This window comes from Hylobates moloch, unplaced genomic scaffold (genome assembly GCF_009828535.3).
Source record: "Hylobates moloch isolate HMO894 unplaced genomic scaffold, HMol_V3 SCAFFOLD_4, whole genome shotgun sequence".
NCBI lineage: Eukaryota > Metazoa > Chordata > Mammalia > Primates > Hylobatidae > Hylobates > Hylobates moloch.
In genome coordinates this window covers 88,586,907-88,609,406 of record NW_026652279.1, presented here as the reverse complement: position 1 = coordinate 88,609,406, position 22,500 = coordinate 88,586,907, and the positions used below count along the sequence as shown (strand labels likewise).

General features: G+C 39.8%; 1 protein-coding gene across 8 annotated transcripts in view; it reads left to right on the top strand.

The window, feature by feature from the left end:
• Positions 1-22,500, top strand: part of BRCA2 (BRCA2 DNA repair associated) — a 90,692-nt gene that overhangs the window by 35,455 nt on the left and 32,737 nt on the right. For 6 of the 8 annotated variants that reach the window (XM_032150519.2, XM_032150518.3, XM_058437695.1 and 3 more), the window contains 7 exons: positions 3,137-3,564; positions 4,680-4,861; positions 5,995-6,182; positions 10,772-10,942; positions 11,428-11,782; positions 18,558-18,713; positions 19,126-19,270. In XM_032150519.2, coding sequence (XP_032006410.1) covers positions 3,137-3,564; positions 4,680-4,861; positions 5,995-6,182; positions 10,772-10,942; positions 11,428-11,782; positions 18,558-18,713; positions 19,126-19,270 — 1,625 coding nt within the window. The remainder of the gene's footprint in view (positions 1-3,136; positions 3,565-4,679; positions 4,862-5,994; positions 6,183-10,771; positions 10,943-11,427; positions 11,783-18,557; positions 18,714-19,125; positions 19,271-22,500) is intronic. The other 2 variants (XM_032150520.2, XM_058437700.1) reach the window with 2 other exon arrangements.

Genomic DNA, 22,500 nt, shown 5'->3' with positions numbered 1-22,500 from the left:
CATTGAAATTATTTTACTGTTACCTTTTATTTTATTTTATTTTATTTTATTTTATTTTATTTTATTTTATTTTATTTTATTTTTTTGATACGGAGTCTCACTCTGTCACCCAGGCTGGAGTACAGTGGCATGATCTCGGCTCACTGCAACCTCCGCCTCCCAGGTTCAAGTGATTCTCCTGCCTCAGCCTCCCAAGTAGCCGGGATTACAGGCGCGTGCCACCATGCCTGGCTAATTTTTTGTATGTTTAGTAGAGACGAGGTTTCACCATGTTAGCCAGGATGGTCTCGATCTCCTGAACTCATGATCTGCCCACCTTGGCCTCCCAAAGTGCTGGGATTACAGACGTGAGCCACTGCACCAGGCCTAATGTTACCTTTTCAAAAATACCTGCTTGTGGAATTGTTGAAGTCACTGAGTTGTATTTCTGGAATGTGTTTTTTAGCGGGCTGCATATACATATGTAGAAAGCCAGGTGATTTTTTTGTTTCTTTTTTATCAAAAACAGTTGTATTAAATAAGAAAGGAAGTTCTTATTTACTTGTGTATTACCTTAATTTATGTGTAAAATGGGAGAATAGTTTAATGTATTTAACAAACAAACATTTGTTAAAGTACCTGCTCAAACTAATATATACTATAGTGATGGATATAAAGATAAATAAGTCTGACTCAGATTGCTAGCCTGGGAACCAGACATGAAAACAAAAATTATAATGTAATATAAATTCTAAAATAGATGTAAAAAAGTGATGTAAGAACATAGAAAAAGTATCAGCAAATCACGTGACAGCTCAATGGGAAAAGTACTTCAGACAGAATGTAAAGAATGCTTGGTTAAAGATGGCATTCCAAATCTTGGAATTTGGTTGGGGGACAGAGGGAAACAAAAAGAAATGGGGAGGTTAGGACCAAATAGGAAGCTTCCTGTACGTCATTTCTGATAAGTTGAAACCTAGGTAGGTGATAGGCTGTCTTTGGAAGTTTCTAACAAGAGGAACAAAATAAGATTGGTGTTTTAGAAGTAAACCAAAGCAAAACTGTTGCAAGGAGATTAGTAAGTACAGGTCTTAACCTAGCAAAGGAGGTAGAGTGGAGGGTAGAGAATGATTAAGATAGAAATTCAGTAGATTTGGCCAGATAGTGATAAGTTGAGACTGGCAAATTATTTCCACTTAGATTTAAATAGGCATCTTGAGCATAACCTACAAGGCAAACTCCTTATACTAAAAATATTCTGAATATTTAAAAAGAAAGGATTAAAAGATCAATCAATAGAAGTTTGGGGACAGAAGGTTTATTCATTCTTGTGCATTAGATCTCATCTAGATCATCTATTTGAAGAAATCAGTCAAGCAATTATCTTCTCTCTCTCCTGCATGGATTTTTTTCCTCTCTAATAGATTGTTCTCATCACCCTAAGCAGTTGTTGTACATCTCTCATCTTAAAAAGAACAGCCTTTCTTAACTAATCTCACCAGTCCATTTTCTTACTTCTTTTAAAGCCCAACTCATTAGAATTGTCCCTCCTCTTTTCACTTCATGTCTTTGAGTACTCTCCTGAACCCACTCTAGTCAGTCCTTTCAGTAGAACTGTTCCCCCTGCTTACCTCCCTACTCCTCAATACACAGTGAATTCTCAACAAAGAAGCCAGGGGATCCTTTTAAACATAAGACAGATTATGTCATTTCTTTACTCAGAACTATTCCGTGGTGTGTCATCTCAGAGTAGAGACTAAAAAGTCCTTGTCATGGTGTGCAGACTCTTCATGATCTGGCTGCTTTGCTATTTTTCCAGTCTCACCTTCTAATGTTTCCCTTGCTCTCCTTGCTCCAGGCACACTTGTGTCTAGGCCAATCGACATATTTGTTTGTCTGTTTCCTTCCACTGAAATGTACATGCAAAAACAAAATTTTGTTACTGTGTTCCCCAGCAAAACAATGTCTGGCACCTGGTAGGACTTCATTAAATAGTTGATGGATAGACGAACGGATAACTAAAGGAATAACTTCAAGTTCTAGGTATTCGGGGTTTGGTAAAAGGAAATCTGGGGTTTTCAACAAGATGTCAAGTATTAGGAAGACCATGTATGCTGAGAAAGGTGATTACTTTTGGACATGTTGAGTTTGAAATGAGTGTGAAACATCAAGGTACAGATGTCTGATGCTATATGTAGTGTAAAATGTAGGAACAACCCTAGGAGAAAAGTCGGGCATGAGTATAAAGGATATTTTCATTGTTAGGTGATAATTTAAGCAATGGAAATGATTCACATTAGCAAGGGAAAGTGTCTAAGGAAGACATCCAATTTTGGAGACCTTTTTTTAGGAATCAGGAAGAGATAAAACCAGTAAAAGATGAAAGAGGTACAGTGATGGTGAGGATTTTGAAAGAAGGAAAATGTAAACTGTCATAGCTATTAGGAAAGTTGAGTAGAATGAGTTTGTGCGCATCCCACGTGCATCTGGGAAGTCATTAACAACTTTATTGAGAACAGTTTCTGTAGAGTAGTGGGAGAAATGAGAGTTTATTGAGTAGAAATTGAGGAAGTGAAAATAGCTACATGACCTATTGAAGAAGGTTGACTGTGGAGTATAGGTAACAGTGAGTATTAGCTTGAGGCAGAGATAAAGGTGAGTGAGAAAATGAGTTTCAAAGGTAGGCAAGACTTTTGGGCTAAATAAAAAGGGCACTTTAAAAAAGGTACAAGTAGGTAGAAGAGAGAAAAGGGAGCACGGCAGGATAATTGAATGAAAGAGGGGATCTCCTGTGGAGACAGAGGTATTAGGCGGAGTAGAGAGTTCAGGTGAAGATGTGAAGGTGAGAGAAGAGGATGGGTAGACATTTCCCTGGTGAAGGAGGTAAGGAGTACTATGATGGAATTAGAGGGGACACACTGAGAGGGTCCACAGTTCACAGACTCTCTTCTATTATGTGTTATGTGAGGTAGATTGTAAAGTCAAAGGCTAGCCTTGAAAAATGTGATTTTGTTTTGGAATGGCAACCATGATGAATGCAAAACAGTTACCAGAATAGGATCACCATGTAGCAAATGAGGGTCTGCAAAAAAGGCATATTCCTAAATATTTATATGTGTACTGGTCAATAAACTTAAATATTTTCTCCCCATTGCAGCACAACTAAGGAACGTCAAGAGATACAGAATCCAAATTTTACCACACCTGGTCAAGAATTTCTGTCTAAATCTCATTTGTATGAACATCTGACTTTGGAAAAATCTTCAAGCAGTTTAGCAGTTTCAGGACATCCATTTTATCAAGTTTCTGCTGCAAGAAATGAAAAAATGAGACACTTGATTACTACAGGCAAACCAACCAAAGTCTTTGTTCCACCTTTTAAAACTAAATCACATTTTCACAGAGATGAACAGTGTGTTAGGAATATTAACTTGGAGGAAAACAAACAAAAGCAAAACATTGATGGACATGGCTCTGGTGATAGTAAAAATAAGATTAATGACAATGAGATTCATCAGTTTAACAAAAACAACTCCAATCAAGCAGCAGCTGTAATTTTCACAAAGTGTGAAGAAGAACCTTTAGGTATTGTATGACAATTTGTGTGACGAATTTTTGCCTTTCAGTTAGATATTTCCCTCATTAAATAATGTCCTGATGTTTTTCTCCCTTTGGTGGTGGTAATTTTAAAACTCTTTTTAATGCTTTAGATTTTCTAAATCCAAAGATTAGGTTTAAATTATTCTGATGTTTCTTTCAAAGATAACTTCTTGTGGACTTGTTAAAAAAAATTAGACACACAATCTAGCACTGCTGTTACTGGAGTATATTTTCTATCATGCTACGAATTTTCTTTTAAAAATGTGATACAAATAGGGCCAGGCGCGGTGGCTCATGCCTGTAATCCCAGCACTTTGGGAGACCAAGGCGGGCGGATCACCTGAGGTCAGGAGTTCAAGACCAGCCTGGCCAACATGGTGAAACCCCGTCTCTACTAAAAATACAAAAATAAATAAATAAATAAATAGCTGGGCATGGTGGCAGGCACCTGTAATCCCAGCTACTTGGGAGGCTGAGGCAGGAGAATCGTTTGAACCTGGGAGGCAGAGGTTGCAGTGAGCCAAGATCACGCCACTGCACTCCAGCCTGGGCAACAAGAGCGAAAAACTTTCGTCTCTAAAAGAGACAAAAATAGTAAAGATATTTATATTTATACAGCTTTACAAGTTGAAACATCCTTTCATTTATGAAGAATTAAAAGGGGTACCCTTTTTAGAGAAAAGGAGAGCATGTAAACTTCGAGGAAATTAATATGTATTATTTTATAAAGCAGGGGTTGCGCTTTTTTTTTGAGACAGAGTTTCGCTCTTGTTGCCCAGGCTGGAGTGCAATGGTGCGACCTCAGCTCACCGCAACCTCCTGTCAAGTTCAAGTGATTCTGCTGCCTCAGCCTGCTGAGTAGCTGAGATTACAGGCATGTGCCGACACACCTGGCTACTTTTGTATTTTTCTTTTTTTTTTTAGTAGAGACGGGGTTTCTCCATGTTGGTCAGGCTGGTCTTGAACTCCCAACCTCAGGTGATCTACCCGTCTCAGCCTCCCAAAGTGCTGGGATTACAGGCGTGAGCCACTGTGCCCGGCCAGGGGTTGTGCTTTTTAAATTTCAATTTTATTTTTGCTAAGTATTTATTCTTTAATAGATGTAATTACAAGTCTTCAGAATGCCAGAGATATACAGGATATGCGAATTAAGAAGAAACAAAGGCAACGCATCTTTCCACAACCAGGCAGTCTGTATCTTGCAAAAACATCCACTCTGCCTCGAATCTCTCTGAAAGCAGCAGTAGGACGCCAAGTTCCCTCTGCGTGTTCTCATAAACAGGTATGTGTTTGTCTACAATACCGGTGGCTTTTATGACAGAGTGTAATTTTATTTCATTGACTAGTATCTACAAATGGCTTTGTTTAAAGAATGAACACATTAGTGCAGGAATGGATGAATGAAATCATCATATTTTCTAATTAGCCTACAGTCGCAGCCTCTGGCCCCTTGCTAGGCCTGCCTCATCCTACTAAAGTGATCTGTGCTTCCAAATTACTATTTCTTTTCCCCCTTCAAATCTTTCTTATTTTGTCATTGTAAATGCTCTCAGCTAGGTGTTAAAGTAGTCTTATTGATATTCAAATGTGAATAAATGTAAGCCCTGAACCTTCTGTGAGCTATTTATATTTTCAAAAGAGGATTCTCCTTAAGCCGATACTATCTAGGTAGAATTTTAGGCAATGGAGAGGTGAAAATAATATTGATGACATTAATAGCTAACTTTGAGCATTTTCTAGGTGTGAGGTGCTCTTCTAAGCACTTCGCATGCATTAGGTATATCTTGCTTAATCCTCACGGGTCACCTTGAAAGAAAGGCACTGTTATTTTGTTTCCATTTTGCAAATGAGAGAACTGAAGCATAGAGAGGGTTAAGTAACTGCCCCAAAGTCACTTAACTAGTAAGTGGAAGAGCTGTGATTCCAAAGCAAAGAGTCTGACTCCAGAGTCAAACTCTGAACAAACAAAAAGACACTTTGGGTTAGATATCCTGGGGTGAAAGCAAGCACTTTGAAAGTAAGCCAAGCCTATGTACAAATCTGACCACCTGAGGTCACATTCCCTAAAATACTTACACTTCTCCCTTTCGTTTCCCATCTAAGTTTTTGAACTTAAGAGATTTTGTAAGACGTCACATTTTTTTATACTCACAGTACCTTCCTATGGCAGATGTAGCAGGAGGCGTATAAACAGGGGGTGGAAAAGGTACAGCAGACTGTGGAATGTATGGATCATTTATATTACATTAAAATTTTTAGTTTCTAGTAAGTAACTTAAATGTTTTTGTAGTAAAGATTCTAGTAGTTAATGAAAATTTTTGGTAAATTCAGTTTTGGTTTGTTATAATTGTTTTTATTGTGTGATACATGTTTACTTTAAATTGTTCTTCTTTTTTGTGTGTTTATTTTGTGTAGCTGTATACGTATGGCGTTTCTAAACATTGCGTAAAAATTAACAGCAAAAATGCAGAGTCTTTTCAGTTTCACACTCAAGATTATTTTGGTAAGGAAAGTTTATGGACTGGAAAAGGAATACAGTTGGCTGATGGTGGATGGCTCATACCCTCCAATGATGGAAAGGCTGGAAAAGAAGAATTTTATAGGTACTCTATGCAAAAAGATTATGTGTTAACTTTTATGTATTCCCTCATCCCTCTTTCTTCTCTTAACTGTCTCTCGAACTAAAAAGTTGGCTAGAAATCAAATTTTTATGCATTTAATAATTTTAAGTGCATTAAGGTTAAGCATTCTATAGAAGTCTTTTGAAAAGTGCTGTTTGTCCTGGGGTTTAATGAACTGGATTTTCTTGATTTGGGACATTTTTCTTAGGCATTTATAAATAAAGGCCGATTTATAAAGTTAAATTTGGCCGGGTACAGTGGCTCACGCCTGTAATCCCAGCACTTTGGGAGGCCGAGGCGGGTAGATCATCTGAGGTCAGGAGTTCGAGACCAGCCTGGCCAACATGGTGAAACCCCATCTCTACTAAAAGTACAAGAACTATCTGGGCATGGTGGCAGGCACCTGTAATCCCAGCTACTCGGGAGGCTGAGGCAGGAGAATCGCTTGATCCTGGGAGGCAGAGGTTGCAGTGAGCCAAGATCGAGCCACTGCACTCCAGCCTGGGCAATAAGAGTGAGACTCCCTCTCAAAAAAAAAAAAAAAAAGTTTAATTTGAGGTCCAAGCATGGTGGCTCATGCCTGTAATCCCAGCACTTTGGGAGGCTGAGGTGGGCAGATCTCTTGAGCACAGGAGTTTAAGACCAGCCTGGGCAACATGGTGAAAACCCATCTCTACAAACAAATTAAAAAATTAGCCCAGCCAGGCGCGGTGGCTCACGCCTGTAGTCCCAACACTTCGGGAGGCCAAGATGGGCCGATTACCTGAGGGTCAGGAGTTCGAGACCAGCCTGGCCAACATGGTGAAACCCCAGCTCTACTAAAAATACAAAAATTAGCCAGGTATGGTGATGCACGCCCGTAATCCCAGCTACTCGGGAGGCTGAGGCAGGAGAATAATTTGAGCCCAGTAGGTGGAGGTTGCAGTGAGCCAAGATCACGCCACTGCACTCCAGCCTGGGCGACAGAGCAAGACCCTGTTTCAAAAAAGGCCAGGTGCGGTGGCTCACGCCTATAATCCCAGCACTTTGGGAGGTTGAGGTGGGCAGATCATCTGAGGTCAGGAATTTGAAACCAGCCTGGCCAACATGGCGAAACCCCGTCTCTACTAAAAATACAAAAATTAGCTGGGCATGGTGGCATGCACCTGCAATCCCACTTACTCGGGAGGCCGAGGCAGGAGAATCATTTGAACCTGGGAGGCGGAGGTTGCAGTGAGCCAAAATCACACCACTGCACTGCAGCCTGGGTGACAGAGTGAGACTCCGTCTCAAGAGGGAAAAAAAAAAAAAGGGAAGTTAAATTCGAAATGGCCTTATGGTAGATTCCTCTCCCGACACACACTTACTTCATGTTTTCTTTCATTATATATTTTAATGGATACAAAATATAAATAAACACTAAAGTTTAAACAGAAATATTTGAATATCAATAATGCCAAATAACTAGAAAATCTCAGAGCCCTAAAACAGCAACAATTTAGAAACTATATAACCTCTTTTGTAGTTTTTACAGAAACATAATTTAAAGCTTTTTGTTATCAGAGATAAATCCCATCTTTTGCCACTGGCATAATGTAATATATTTCCTCAGCATCCTTATTTTTAAATTTCTGTACATCTTTCCAAAATTTATAGCTTTGGAAAGTGATAAAACTTTTTTTCCTGAATTTTGTTTTAACTTTTAAAAACAGAAATATTGTTCACGTCTTGCATATCTTATATAACAAACATCTGCTTATAGATTCCAGTAAGAAAAGTCAGTTAAACAGTTGTATTATTTTCTCGTACTAAATAGACTACATAAGGTAGAAGTTAAGAATGGTTGCCCTGTAGTCTAAGTGGGAATGTGGAAGCTCTAGTTAGTTTTTTCTGATAATTCAGCAAATCTCTATTGAGCACTTGCTATGTGCCAGGTACTATTCTGGGTACTAGGAATAATAAAGCAAAACAAAAAAGTCCCTGCCCTGATGAGTCATACATTCTCGTGGGTGTGGAAGGCATAGAAACTATTGAAATATAAGTGAATTGTATAGTATGTTAGAAGAAGATACATACTATAAAGATAGATAAAGCTGGAAAAGTGGCAGAGAAAGTTGGGCAAAGAGATACGATTTTTAATCTAATAAGTAGTTAGGAAGGCTTCACTGAGTCAGCTACATTTGATAAATGACCTAAAGTAAAAGGAGGGAGCATAGGACTATCCTAGCAAAAGACCCCCAGCCTCTACGAGGGGAGCATGCTTGAAGTATTTGAGGAACAGGAAGTTAGTGCAACTGGAGTAGAGTGGGCAGGAGAAGAGTAGTAGTAGATGAGATACAAAGGGAAGACCTCATAGACCTTCATAAGACCCTTACCTTTTACTCTGCATGATTTTTACTGAATAAACCACTGGAAGGCTTAAAGGGTAACATGATCTGACTTTTTTTGAGACAATCTCACTCTGTTGCTCAGGCTGGAGTGCAGTGGCGCAATCTCGGCTCACTGCAGCCTCCACCTCCGAGGTTCAAGAAGCGATTCTCCTGCCTCAGCCTCCTGAGTAGCTGGGACTACAGGTGTACACCACCATGCCCAGCTGATTTTTGTATTTTTAGTAGAGATGGGGTTTCACCATGTTGGCCAGGTTGGTCTCAAACTCCTGACCTCAGGATCCACCCTCCTCGGCCTCCCAAAGTGCTGGAATTACAGGTGTGAGCCACTGTGTCCAGCCTGATCTGACTTACTTTTGAAAAAATAATTGGCTGTTGAGGAGAGGGGCAAGGATGGACGCACAGAGACCACTTAAGCTATTGCAGAAATACATGTGAGAGGTGGTTGCTTGGACCAGGGAAGTGGCAGTGGAATTGGTGGAAAGCAGTTGGACTCTGGGGTATTTTGAAAGTGGCACCATTAGGAGTTGCTCAAGGATTAGATATAAAATGTGAGAGAGGAAGAGAATAAGAATGGCTGTAAAGATTTTGGCCTTAGCAGCTGGAAGGATAGAGTTACGTGTAACTACCAGAATTGAGAAGACCAAAGATGGAGGGAAATGGAGAGTTTGGTTTTGGACATTTGAAGCTAGGGATATAATAGTAGACAGCCAAGTGGAGATGTTAGGTAGGCAGTTGGATATGGAAGTCTATACACAGGTAAAGTATAGGCCAAAGAAATCAATTCACAAGTCATCGGCATATAGATGGACTTGAAGGCCATGAAAAAGAGTCTGAGAAAGAGCAGCCAGAAAGTTAGGAATAAATGCAGAATGAGGTGTTGCATTCCAAGTGAAGATGGAATTTTAGGGAATAGAATATGACCAGCTGTGGAAGCTGCTTCTAACAGGTAAAGTAAGATGAGAACTGAGATTGGCCGCTGGATTTAGCACTGCAGAAGATATTACTAATGTTATTAAAAATAGCTCAGTAGATTGGTGGAGTGATATCCTGATTAGAATGCAATTAAAGAGCAGTTGAAGAGGAGGAGTTGGAGACACAGAATACAGTCGATTCTTTTGGGAGTTGCCAAAAAGAAGCAGAGAGAGAGACATTGCTTGGAGAGGAAGTAGGATCAAAGAGTCTTAGTTTTGGCTTGTTTTAAGGTAGAAAAAAACCGTTTCTTATGCTGATTCACATCGTTCAGTAGAGAGGGAAAAAATTGATGATGCAGGAGAGAGAGGAGGCATTTCCTGATCGTTGGCCTTGTAGGCAGCAAGGGGTAGGAGCTAGTGCACAAATGGTAGAAGAGGGCAAAGTGTAAAGATGCAGATGCTTGGAAGAGGGCAAAGTGTAGGGATATAGATGCTGTGAGTAGATAGATGTGAGGGTGGGAGCTTATGGAAGTTCTCTTTTGATTACTTCTGTTGTCTTAGTGCTAAGAGTATGAATGAGAAAGGAGGAGTTAGATATTTGAGAACAGAGGGGCCAAGATCAAGGAGAGCACCAACACTAAGAAAGGCAGTTCTCAGGTGTGATTTCTAAAAACAATCTCTTTCATAAGAAAAATAATCTAAAATATAATTATTTAAAATCAAGGATCACATTTTTCAGGAACAAATATGAGTTGAAATCATTCTGTTGACTGTTAAGTGGAATTTTTTGTTTTGTTTTTATATTTTGAGATAGGGTCTCACTCTGTTGCCCAGGCTGGAGTGCAGTGGCACTATCATGGCTCACTGCAGCCTCAACCTCCTGGGCTCAAGCAATCCTCCCACCACAGCCTCCCAAGTAGCTGGGACCACAGATGTGAGCTACCACTCTTGGCTGATTTTTTAAATTTTTTGTAGAGATGTGGGGATCTCACTATGTTGCCTAGGCTGGTCTCAAACTTCTGGCCTCAAGCAGTCCTCCTGCCTCAGCTTCCCAAAATGCTGGGAGTATAGGCATGAGCCACCATGCTCAGCAAGTGAAGTTTTTATCAGTATGATACTTTGATACATGTCAAATAATTTTCTGAAATTATATTGTAGATCATATGAACTCATAAAAACTTACTGAATGATCTTGAACAATGTAGTTTTTGTACAGAGAATAGTCGTAGTTGTTGAATTCAGTATCATCCTATGTGGTTTTTATGATAATACTCCACCTTTATTTGTTCAGGGCTCTGTGTGACACTCCAGGTGTGGATCCAAAGCTTATTTCTAGAATTTGGGTTTATAATCACTATAGATGGATCATATGGAAACTGGCAGCTATGGAATGTGCCTTTCCTAAGGAATTTGCTAATAGATGCCTAAGCCCAGAAAAGGTGCTTCTTCAACTAAAATACAGGCAAGTTTAAAGCATTACATTACGTAATCATATACTGCAGTATTGTTAAGGTTTCTGTGTAGTCTGTGACTTCCATGTCAAAATGTTGCACAAGCCAGTTGTCAGTGACAGTTGCCATCCCACACTGCTGTTCTCTTGTCATCCCTAGCCCCCATTTAAGAGAGATCACACATTCATGCATTGCTTGCTTCCCTCTTTCCCCACCCCCTCCTTAACCTCTTGACATATGAGAAGAATATAAGTTATTAATTTGATCCACTATTTGGGGATTGCTAATAAAGCATTTTTGCATTTTATTTTTTGCTTTTTAAAAAGAATTCATATTTTAACAATATGAAACAATATATTGCTAGCTACAAAATTTTAAATTCTCAATATTTCTTACATAAATTCAGTTTTTATTCTCAGTTATTCAGTGACTTGTTTAAACAGTGGAATTCTAGAGTCACACTTCCTAAAATATGCATTTCTGTTTTCACTTTTAGATATGATATGGAAATTGATAGAAGCAGAAGATCGGCTATAAAAAAGATAATGGAAAGGGATGACACAGCTGCAAAAACACTTGTTCTCTGTGTTTCTGACATAATTTCATTGAGCGCAAATACATCTGAAACTTCTAGCAATAAAACTAGTAGTGCAGATACCCAAAAAGTGGCCATTATTGAACTTACAGATGGGTGGTATGCTGTAAAGGCCCAGTTAGATCCTCCCCTTTTAGCTGTCTTAAAGAATGGCAGACTGACAGTTGGTCAGAAGATTATTCTTCATGGAGCAGAACTGGTGGGCTCTCCTGATGCCTGTACACCTCTTGAAGCCCCAGAATCTCTTATGTTAAAGGTAAATTAATTTGCACTCTTGGTAAAAATCAGTCACTGATTCAGTTAAATTCTAGAAGTTTTACATTTAAATTTTAAATACTAAGGATGCTCAATTTTTTAAATCTACTGATAATTTTAGTATAAAAAGCATATTCTTCAGACAGTTAAAGTTTTTATGCAGTTTTTGGGAGGGCCAGAGATCTTTCTTGAGCTTAAATAATGCATTTCCAATTAAAAAGCAAAAGTAAATTTGCACCATTTGATTTGGGTATCTGTAGCTTTGCTGCCCTCTTGTTCTCATTGCTTTGCTTTGATCAGGTCCCTATTCCACTCTGGATTAGAGAATTATATTTTAGTACTTTTCAAATATGTAATAGATACACTTTTCATCTCTATGTAGATTTTAAACTACATAACAGGACTTTGTCATATTGAATGGTCTGCAGTATTGCTATCTAAAATTACCTATAATATTGTACATTCAGATTCACTTAAGAGGTAACCTTGCAGAGAATTTAATTCTGTGGTATTCTGGATCACTCTAAAGAGAACGTTTTATAAATTAAACATTTTTAAGGTAAAGATATATTATGTTTGGCATTGGTTCCATGTTGGATTGATTGCTTTTTACTGAAAGTATTCCATCAAGCTGAAACCATCTTTTGTTTTATGTTGCTTAGAATATCCAGCTTGCAGTGGCTTTCATTTTCTTGTTGTTTTTTTTTTTTTATCAAATCAATGCATGTGCATAATTTGGAAACTCAAGTAATGTAAGACATATGACCAAAAAAAAGCAGTTGCTAGCACAGCCCTCGCCATCCTCATTCATGGTCCCAAGAGGCAATCGTTTCCAGTCCCTTTGACTATGTTTTAGCTTGTACTGCTGTCTTCTTTCTCTCTTCAGTTTAGACAGCAACGGTTAACTTCCTGCTATGGAAAATGAGGATTTCATTCTCTTACTCCAACACTGCTACATATTTCTCTACCCTCTTCCCCATCTTCCCTCTACTAATACAGCGTGATTTTTAGTGAAGTCTGTATTCAGTGTATACATTATAATGACTGAAAAATATTTTTTGCAATTTAATACCTAATATACTGTGATCACGTTTCCTTTCTGTACAGCTTACTGCTTTCCATGAAGTTATTAACTGTCCTTTTCATTTCTATTAATTTTCTGTGTCCTTACACAGGAGCTATAAAAATCCTGCCCAATATGTTAAAATTTCTCCATTGGTTCCATTTCTGTTTCTTGGAGAACCCCTGGACTTCTTCATATTCTTTCTCCATTCTGAAGTGCTCATTTCTTATGTGTGTCATACAGCTCTCATTCTGTAAATTATTCTTACCTCTTTTCTGTGTTAGAAACCCCATTTCCTGGTTTCCATATCATCTTTCTAGAATTTTTTCCCCCAATTTTAAGGGCCCACAACTCTCAGAGGCTTGTTGTGAAAAGGAGCATGCAAGCTTTTTGGTATCTTAGGGTAAGGTTGGCTGGATATAGAAATCTAGGTTGAAATAATTTCTTCAGAATTTTTAAGACATTTATTTTATCTTCTTTAGCATAGCTCCTGCTAATTTCAGTGCATTCTTTTTTTTTTTTTTTTTGAGACAATGTCTCACTCTGTTACCTAGGCTGGAGTTTTTTATTTTGTACAGACGAGGTCTCCCTATGTTGCCTAGGCTGGTCTTGAACTTCTAGGCTCAAACAGTCCTCATGCCTCAGCCTCCCAGAGTGCTGGGATTACAGGTATGAACCACTGCACCTGGCCTGCGGTGCTGTTTTTATCTTCAGTCATTCATTATGTGCTCTGGTTTTAAGAAGTTAAGATTGTTTTGTCTTTATTTTTATTTATTTATTTATTTATTTTTGAGACAAAGTCTCGCTTTTGTCGCCCAGGCTGGAGTGCAATGGCGTGATCTCGGCTCACTGCAACCTCCGCCTCTCGGGTTCAAGTGATTCTCCTGTCTCAGCCTCCCGAGTAGCTGGGATTACAGGTGCCTTCCACCACACCCAGCCAAATTTTGTATTTTTGGTAGAGATGGGATTTCACCATATTGGCCAGGCTGGTCTCATCCTGACCTCAGGCGATCCACCTGCCTCAGCCTCCCAAAGTGTTGGGATTACGGGCGTGAGCCACCATGCCTGGCCTGTTTTGTCTTTATTTAAATTTGACAGTAATGTACTTTGGTGTCTTTTTTTTTTTTTTTTTTTTAACTTTTTTTTCCTTTAATTCTTGGCCCAGATGCTTACTGGCACTTACTCTAGAAACACATAGTCCTTCATTGAGTTCTGAAAATTTTCTTTAAGTGGTTCTTTTATAATTTCCCTCCACTTTTTTCTCTAGTTTTTTCTGGAACTCCTGATGTTTGGACACTAAGCCTCCTATATTGTTCCTCTAATTTTCTTGTCTTTTCTCCTACTTTCTATTTCATTGTCTTTTTTTATTCTAACTTCTGGGATGGCTTTTAATTTTTTCTTCTAATTCTTTTTATTAATATGCCATGTTTTATAGATTTGTCTTTAAATATTTTTACATAGTTTTGTAACAAAATACAAAAAAAGCAATTCCTAAAAATTTAGAAAGTCAAATGAAAGCAAAGAACTTAAGTGTATTTTCAATTAGAGCATAATCATACCAAGAAAGTATTGCAAGTAACTTAAAAAATGTTTTATGTCCCTAGTGGTGTATACCCCAAGAACAACAATAGCAACAACAACTATAAAATGAAACAAAATCTTAAGCTATTGTTAGTAATCATATTGTTGGTGATAGTGTTGGTATTCCTATTCTGAAGTTATAGTGGATGTGAAGTATGTTGTATGTGTATACTCTTTTATGTATATTTGTTGTATGTGAGTAATTATATAATTATAGAGAACAGGGATCTTTTTATCAGAGAAAGGTACAGATGTGAGATTGAAGTAAAAGAAAATTTGTGGTTCTGCATTTGTATTGGAAATATCATTATGAACTCGAGATCTATATTATCTTTAAAAAATACATGCTGGCTGGGCACAGTGGCTGACGCCTGTAATCCCAGCACTTTGAGAGGCCAAGGTGAATGGATCACTTGAGGTCAGGAGTTCAAGACGAGCCTGTCCAACATGGTGAAATCCCGTCTGTACTAAAAATATAAAACTTAGCCAGACATGATGGCATGCTCCTGTAGTCCCAGCTACTGTGGAGGCTGAAGTGGGAGAATCACTTGAACCTGGGATGCAGAGGTGAGCCAAGGTCGCACCACTGCACTCCAGCCTGGGCGACAAAGTGAGACCCTGTTTCAAAGAAAAACAAAACAAAACACATGCTTATTGGTTTCGTCTATCAAAAAGAACAACAACAACAAAAAGGAACAATCCAGTAGTACTGCGTATCCCTAGCTCTCAGACTGTTTTCTAAGTACCATTTTCTCTTAAAAGGATGCAAGGTGTCTTGAAGAAATGTCTGATTCCAGATTCAGGGGAGGAAATATATGAATCTGGAAAGTCTTGACATACCAGAAAAAAACTAAGCATCAAACTCTACTAGTGTCATGTCGAAAGGACTTAGGAGTGTGATAGAATAGATTCTTACTGATCAGAGATAAAATAATTTGAGCATCAGAAAAGATAATAACAGGCTGGGCACGGTGGCCCACACCTGTAATCCCAAGATTTTGGGAGGCCGAAGCGGGCAGATCACTTGGGGTCAGGAGTTAGAGACCAGCCTGGCCAACATGGTGAAACCCCATCTTTACTAAAAAATACAAAAATTAGGTAGGCCTGGGGGCAGGTGTCTGTAATCCCAGCTACTTGGGAGGCTGAGGCAGGGAGAATTGCTTGAACCCAGGAAGCGGAGGTTGCAGTGAGCCGAGATTGTGCCACTGCACTCTAGCCTGGGTGACAGAGCGAGACTCCATCTCAAAGAAAAAAAAAAGGATAATAACAGCAAAAAGTTGAAATTCATAACAAATGATACCTCTACTCTCATGTTTTAAAAACTAAAGCCCAGGTACAGTGGCTCACGCATGTAATTGCAGTACTTTGGGAGGCTGAGATGGGCAGATGGCTTGTACTCAGGAGTATGAGACCGGCCTGGGCAACATGACAAAACCCCATCTCTACAAAAAATACAAAAATTAACCAGGTGTGCTGGTATGCGCCTGTAGTCCCAGCTACTTGAGAGGCCATGGTGGGAGGATGACCTGAGCCCAGGAGGCAGAGGTTGCAGTGAGTTGAGATCGTGCTACTACACTTCAGCCTGGGTGACAGAGCCAGACCCAGCCTCAGAAAAACAATAAAAACCAGGTAAAAGGAGAAAAAAAATCAAGCATTTATCTTTCTTCTCTTATATGATCTATATTTTGGGACCCTCAAGTAGATGAGGGGAAGTTTCTGTTTATAAAAATGTTTCAACAAATAAGGAATAATAGAATTAAAATATAACCATTTTGCAACCCTCAGATTAGGTTTGTCTTTTCTTCTAATTCTTTTTTTTTTTTTTGAGATGGAGTCTCACACTGTCGCCCAGGCTGGAGTGCAGTGGCACGATCTTGGCTCACTGCAACCTCCGCCTCCTGGATTCAAGCAATTCTCCTGCCTCAGCCTCCTAAGTGGCTGGGATTATAGGCACCCACCACCACACCTGGCTAATTTTTTTGTATTTTTAGTAGAGACAGGGCTTCACTATGTTGGCTACGCTGGTGTTGAACTCCCAACCTCGTGATCCGCCCGCCTTGGCCTCCCAAAGTGCTGGGATTACAGGCTTGAGCCACTGTGCCCGGCCCTTTTCTTCTAATTCTTAAGGTGAATTTGTGTCTACTAACAATTTTCAAGAGACCTTTATTATTCCCTAAATGTTTTTCTTTTTTTGTGACATTCAGTTCTTCTTTCATAGTGTCTTCTCATCTTTCTAAAGCTAATGATTAATGTTTTATTTTCATTTTCATTTTTTCTGCTCCCTGCATTTTTTTTTTAATGAAAACCTTTCTCTATTTGAGTCTCTCAGGTTAGAGACTTTCCTCAATGGTGATCATTGACTGATCCAGAAGTTGTATGTGAGGTGAGGCTTGTCAGTTCATAGGGTAGTAATGTGGTGATTTAGTTTTTAACTAGGAGACCCTCAGATATCAGTGACTGTTCTGAGAGCTGAGCAGAGTAAGGAAATTAATAGGGAGACTCATTGTCAGTGTAAGAATTTTATTTGTTTTGTTTTCTTTTTTTTTTTTTTTTTGAGATGGAGTCTCGCTCTGTCACCCAGGCTAGAGTGCAGTGGTGCGATCTCGGCTCACTGCAACTTCCGCCTCCCAGGTTCAAGGAATTCTCCTGCCTCAGCCTCCCGAGTAGCTGGGAACTACAGGCGCCTGCCACCATGCCCGGCTAATTTTTTATTTTTAGTAGAGATGGGGTTTCACCATCTTGGCCAGGCTGGTCTCGAACTTCTGACCTTGTGATCCACCCGCCTCGGCCTCCCAAAGTGTTGGGATTACAGGTGTGAGCCACAGCGCCTGGCCCAGTTTTGTTTTCAATAATAGCATCTCACCCCCACCCTGGCTGTGTCCGCTCAGTATTCCAGAGTCCACAATATGTATGGTTCAGCCCTCCGGAAAATAAAGTCTCTTGCATGTTTTTTTTTTTATGCTGCAGCAAGAATAGGGTCCTGGGTTCTTTTTTAGTATGAGAGAGGGACAGCCACCTGGCTACTTGGGATAGGAAAGAAAATCTGGTGTTTTGACTACGTTTGTACAAAATGTCAACAATTTCTTCCTATTTTCAGCCCCACCATATGCTCCTGCCTTCACAGGTACCTGTTGCCTCCAATTTCTGAGTGCTTTCCTTTAATTATTTTGTTTCATATTAACTCCTTACAACAAGTTTGGTAGCTGAATAACCTTGGGCAAGTTGTGTAGTTCTCATATACTTTAGTTTTATCGTCGTCTGTAAAATGGAGATGAGTCTTCGGATTATTGTGAAGATAATTTGTTTGTTTGTTTGTTTGTTTTTTGGAGACGGAGGTGCGCTCTGTCCCCCAGGCTGGAGTGCAGTGGCACAATCTCGGCTCACGGCACCCTCTGCCTCCCGGGTTCAAGCAGTTCTCCTGCCTCAGCCTCCCGAGTAACTGGGATTACAGGCGCCCACCACCTCACCTGGCTACTTTTTTTATTTTTAGTAGAGACAGGGTTTCACCATGTTGGCCAGGGTGGTCTCGAACTCCTGACCTCAGGTGATACACCTGCCTCAGCCTCCCAAAGTGTTGGGATTACAGGCATGAGCCACCTTGCCTGGCCAAAGATTGTTAGTGTACATAAAGCGCTTAACACCATGCCAGGTACCTTAGTAAGTGTTCGATGAATATTTGCTCTTCGTATTAGCCATAATCATTCTCAGGCTGCTTTGTCATTTACTTGTTCCACAAATTCTTAGCTTCCAAAATTTTGGTGATACCTCATTTCCTATTCTCTCTAGTTGCCTTTGTCTATGTAGGTTTTTTGAGGAAGCTTGGGTAAATAAGTGTATTTTAAACTATTATGTTTAAATTGAAGTTCCTTTTATCTGTTTTCTAATAGAAACATTTAAATAGCATTAAGAACTTGTAGCAGTATAAACAATACGTTTGAGAAGTACTATATTTTGAAAATATTTTCACTTTTATACAGTTTTTTACTTATTTACTGCCTTACTAATCTTCCTAAGACTTTTTAAAGGGAATATTTTTAAGGCCGTTCTAGAAGAATGAAAACTCTTATGATATCTGTAATAGAATTGAACACGTATTTAACTACTAAATCAATACATGTATTAATTTGTCCAGATTTCTGCGAACAGTACTCGGCCTGCCCGCTGGTATACCAAACTTGGATTCTTTCCCGACCCTAGACCTTTTCCTCTGCCCTTGTCATCACTTTTCAGTGATGGAGGAAATGTTGGTTGTGTTGATGTAATTATTCAAAGAGCATACCCTACACAGGTATGATATATTCTTGCAACTTACCATATATTTCTTTCTTTTGATACAATTAATTTGTTTGTTTGTTTGAGATGGAGTTTCGGTCTCTTGCCCAGGCTGGAGTGCAACGGCGTGATCTTGGTTCACTGCAACCTCTACCTCCCGGGTTCAAGTGATTCTCCTGCCTCAGCCTCTCAAGTAGCTGAGATTACAGGCGTGCGCCACCACACCCGGCTAATTTTATATTTTTGGTAGAGAAGGGATTTCACCATGTTGGTCAGGCTGATCTCCAACTCCTGACCTCAGGTGATCCACTAACCTCAGCCTCCCAAAGTTCTGGGATTACAGGTGTGAGCCACTGTGCCTGGCCTGATACAATTAACTTGAATGTTATATATATGACTTTTTTGGTGTGTGTAACACATTATTACAGTGGATGGAGAAGACATCATCTGGATTATACATATTTCGCAATGAAAGAGAGGAAGAAAAGGAAGCAGCAAAATATGTGGAGGCCCAACAAAAGAGACTAGAAGCCTTATTCACTAAAATTCAGGAGGAATTTGAAGAACATGAAGGTAAAATGAGTTACATGGTACACATTTTTATTTCTAATATGAGAACAGTTTTAGAGACTTTCAATTTAACATTTTTAATGAGTAAGTTTTTATTTTGAGTAGTAAATTGACTTTATTTTTTAGTATCTAAAGTATTCTTTTTTGATATTAGAGTATTCTTTTTTGGTATTAGACAAAGAATAGCAACAAGGGACAGAAATATCAGATTATTTTTCCCTAAGCCATTTGTAATATTTTTCCTGAATTCTTACCTATATTATGTGACTTTTGCATTTTTGTCATTGTAGTTATTAGCTTTCATGTGTTATTATGCCTAGAACTAGGACCTATTGTGGTGTCATTTTAATATTAAAAATCATGGTGTTTTTATGTTTATATGACATAAATTTTATTTTTTCGTATCTCCCTTTTGTTGTTACTGAAGATTTTATGTTTTTCTGCATTTCCTCATGATTTATATAGATGTAACATGTTCTATAGGACATGTAACTTACATGTCCTATAGAACTATAAGGTACATGTCCTATAGAACTTATAGTTCTATAGTTATCTGCAGAAATATTGCTCCGTAAATTTTATTTGCTTAAAATTATCACTAGATCATACTATTTTCATAAATAAGTGAATATGAAATCATTCACAGGCATACCTCAGAGATACTGTGGATTTGATTCTAGACCACCGCAATAAAGCAAATATTACAGTAGAGCATATCACATGAATATTTTGGTTTCCCAGAGCATACAGAAGTAATGTTTACACTATAGCGTAATCTCTTAAATGTGTAGTAGCATTGTGTCTAAAAAAAAATGCCCATACCTTAATACACTTTATTGCTAAAAATGCTAACGATCATCTGAGCCTTCAGTGAGTTGTAATATTTTTGCTGGTGGAGGATCTTTCCTCCATGTTGATGCCTGCTGAATGATCAGAGTGGGAGCTGCTGAAGGGTGGGGCAGTTGTGGCAATTTCTTAAAATAAGACAATGGCATTTGCAATATTGATGGGCTTTTCCTTTCATGGAAGATTTCTCTGTAGCATGCAATGTTGTTTGATAGCATTTTATCCATGGTAGAACTGCTTTCATAATTGGAGTCAATTCTGTCAAACTCTGCTTTATCAGAATATTATGTAATATTCTAAATCCTTTGTTGTCATTTCAACAATATTCACAGCACGTTCACCAGGACTAGATTCCTTCTCAAGAAACTACTTTCTTTGCTTATCCATAAGAAGCAGCTCTGTATTAATCTGTTCTCACACTGCTATAAAGAATACCTGAGACTGGGTAATTTCTAAAGGAAAGAAGCTTAATTGACTCACAGTTCCACATGGCTGAGGAGGCCTCAGGAAACTTATAATCATGGCAGAAGGCAAAGGAGAAGCAAGTACCTTTTTCATAAGGTGGCAGAAGAGAGAGTGCAGGGGAAACTGCCACTTTTAAGCCATCAGATCTCATAAGAACTCCCTCACTAGCACAAGAATAGCATAGGGGAAACCACCCCCATGATCCAATCACCTCCCACCAGGTCTCTCCCTCAACACATGGGGATTGCAATTTGAGATGAGATTTGGGTAGGGACACAGAGCCAAACCATATCATTCTGCCCTGGACCCTCCCAAATCTCATGTCCTTTTCACATTTCAAAACCAATCATGCCTTCCTAACAGCCCCCGAAAGTCTTAACTAATTCCAGCATTAACTCAAAAGTTCAAGTCCAAAGTCTTCATCTGAGACAAGACAAATCTTTTCCGCCTATGAGCCTGTAAAATCAAAAGCAAATTCGTTACTTCCAAGATACAATGGGGGTACAGGCATTGGGTAAATGTTCCCATCTCAAGTGGGAGAAATTGGCCAAAACAAAGGGGCCACAGTCCCCATGCGAGTCTGAAACCTAGCCAGGCAATCATTGAATCTTTTTGTTTTTTGAGACAGGGTCTTGCTCTGTTGTCCAGGCTAGAGTGCAGTGGAGAGATATTGGCTCACTGCAACCTCTGCCTCCTGTTTCAAGCAAGTCTCATGCCTCAGCCTCCCAAGTAGCTGGGATTACAGGTGTGCACCACCATGCCTAGCTAATTTTTGTATTTTTAGTAGAGATGGGGTTTCGCCATGTTGGCCAGGCTGGTCTTAAACTCCTAGCCTCGCTGGGTGTGGTATCTCATGCCTGTAATCCCAGCACTTTGGGAGGCTGAAGTGGGCAGATCACAAGGTCAGGAGTTCAAGACCAGCCTGGCCAACGTGGTGAAACCTTGTTTCTACGAAAAATACAAAAATTAGCTGGGCGTGGTGGCACACATCTGTAATCCCATCTACTCCAGAGGCTGAGGCAGGAGAATTGCTTGAACCCAGGGGGCAGAGAGTGTAGTGAGCCAGAATCACACCACTGCACTCTAGCCTGGGCAACAAAGCAAGACTGTCTCAAAAAAATAAATAAAAAATAGTAAATAAAAAAAATAACTCCTAGCCTCAAGTGAGCCACCGCACCCAGGCCAGTCATTAAAGCTCTAAAATCTCCTTTGACTCCATGTCTCACATCCAGAACATGATGATATAAGGGGTAGGCTCCCACGGCCTTGGGCAGCTCTGCCCCTTTGGCTCTTCAGGCTACAGGCCCTGCAGCTGCTTTCGTGGGCTGCCATTGAGTGACAGCTGCACAGTGCAGGCTGTCAGTGGGGGATGATGGCCCTCTTCTCACAGCTCCACTAGGCAGTTCCCCAGTGAGGACTGTGGGAGGTGGCTCCAACCCCATACTTCTCTCCTGGTTTCCCTCCCATACTGCACTAACAGAGGTTCTCTATGAGGGCTCTGCCCCTGCAGCAGACTTCTGTGTGGACATCCTGGCACTTCCATACATCCTCTGAAATCTAGGCAGAGGCTCTGGCAGCTCAACTCTTGTCTTCTGCATACCCACAGGCCCAACACCACATAGAGGCCACCAAGGCTTAGGGCTTGCACCCTCTCAAGCAATGGCCTGATCTGTACCTTGGCCCTTTTTATCAATGGCTGGAGCTGGAGCAAGTGGGACACAGGTTGCCATGTCCCATGGCTGCACAGAGCAGTGGGGCCTTGGGCCCAGCCCACAAAACCATTTTTCCCTCCTAGGCCTCTAGGCCTGTGATAGAAGGGTCTGCTGCGAAGATCTTTGACATGACTTGGAGACACTGTCTCCATTGCCTTGGCTATTAACGTTTGTCTCCTTGTTACTTATGCAAACTTCTGCAGCTGGCTT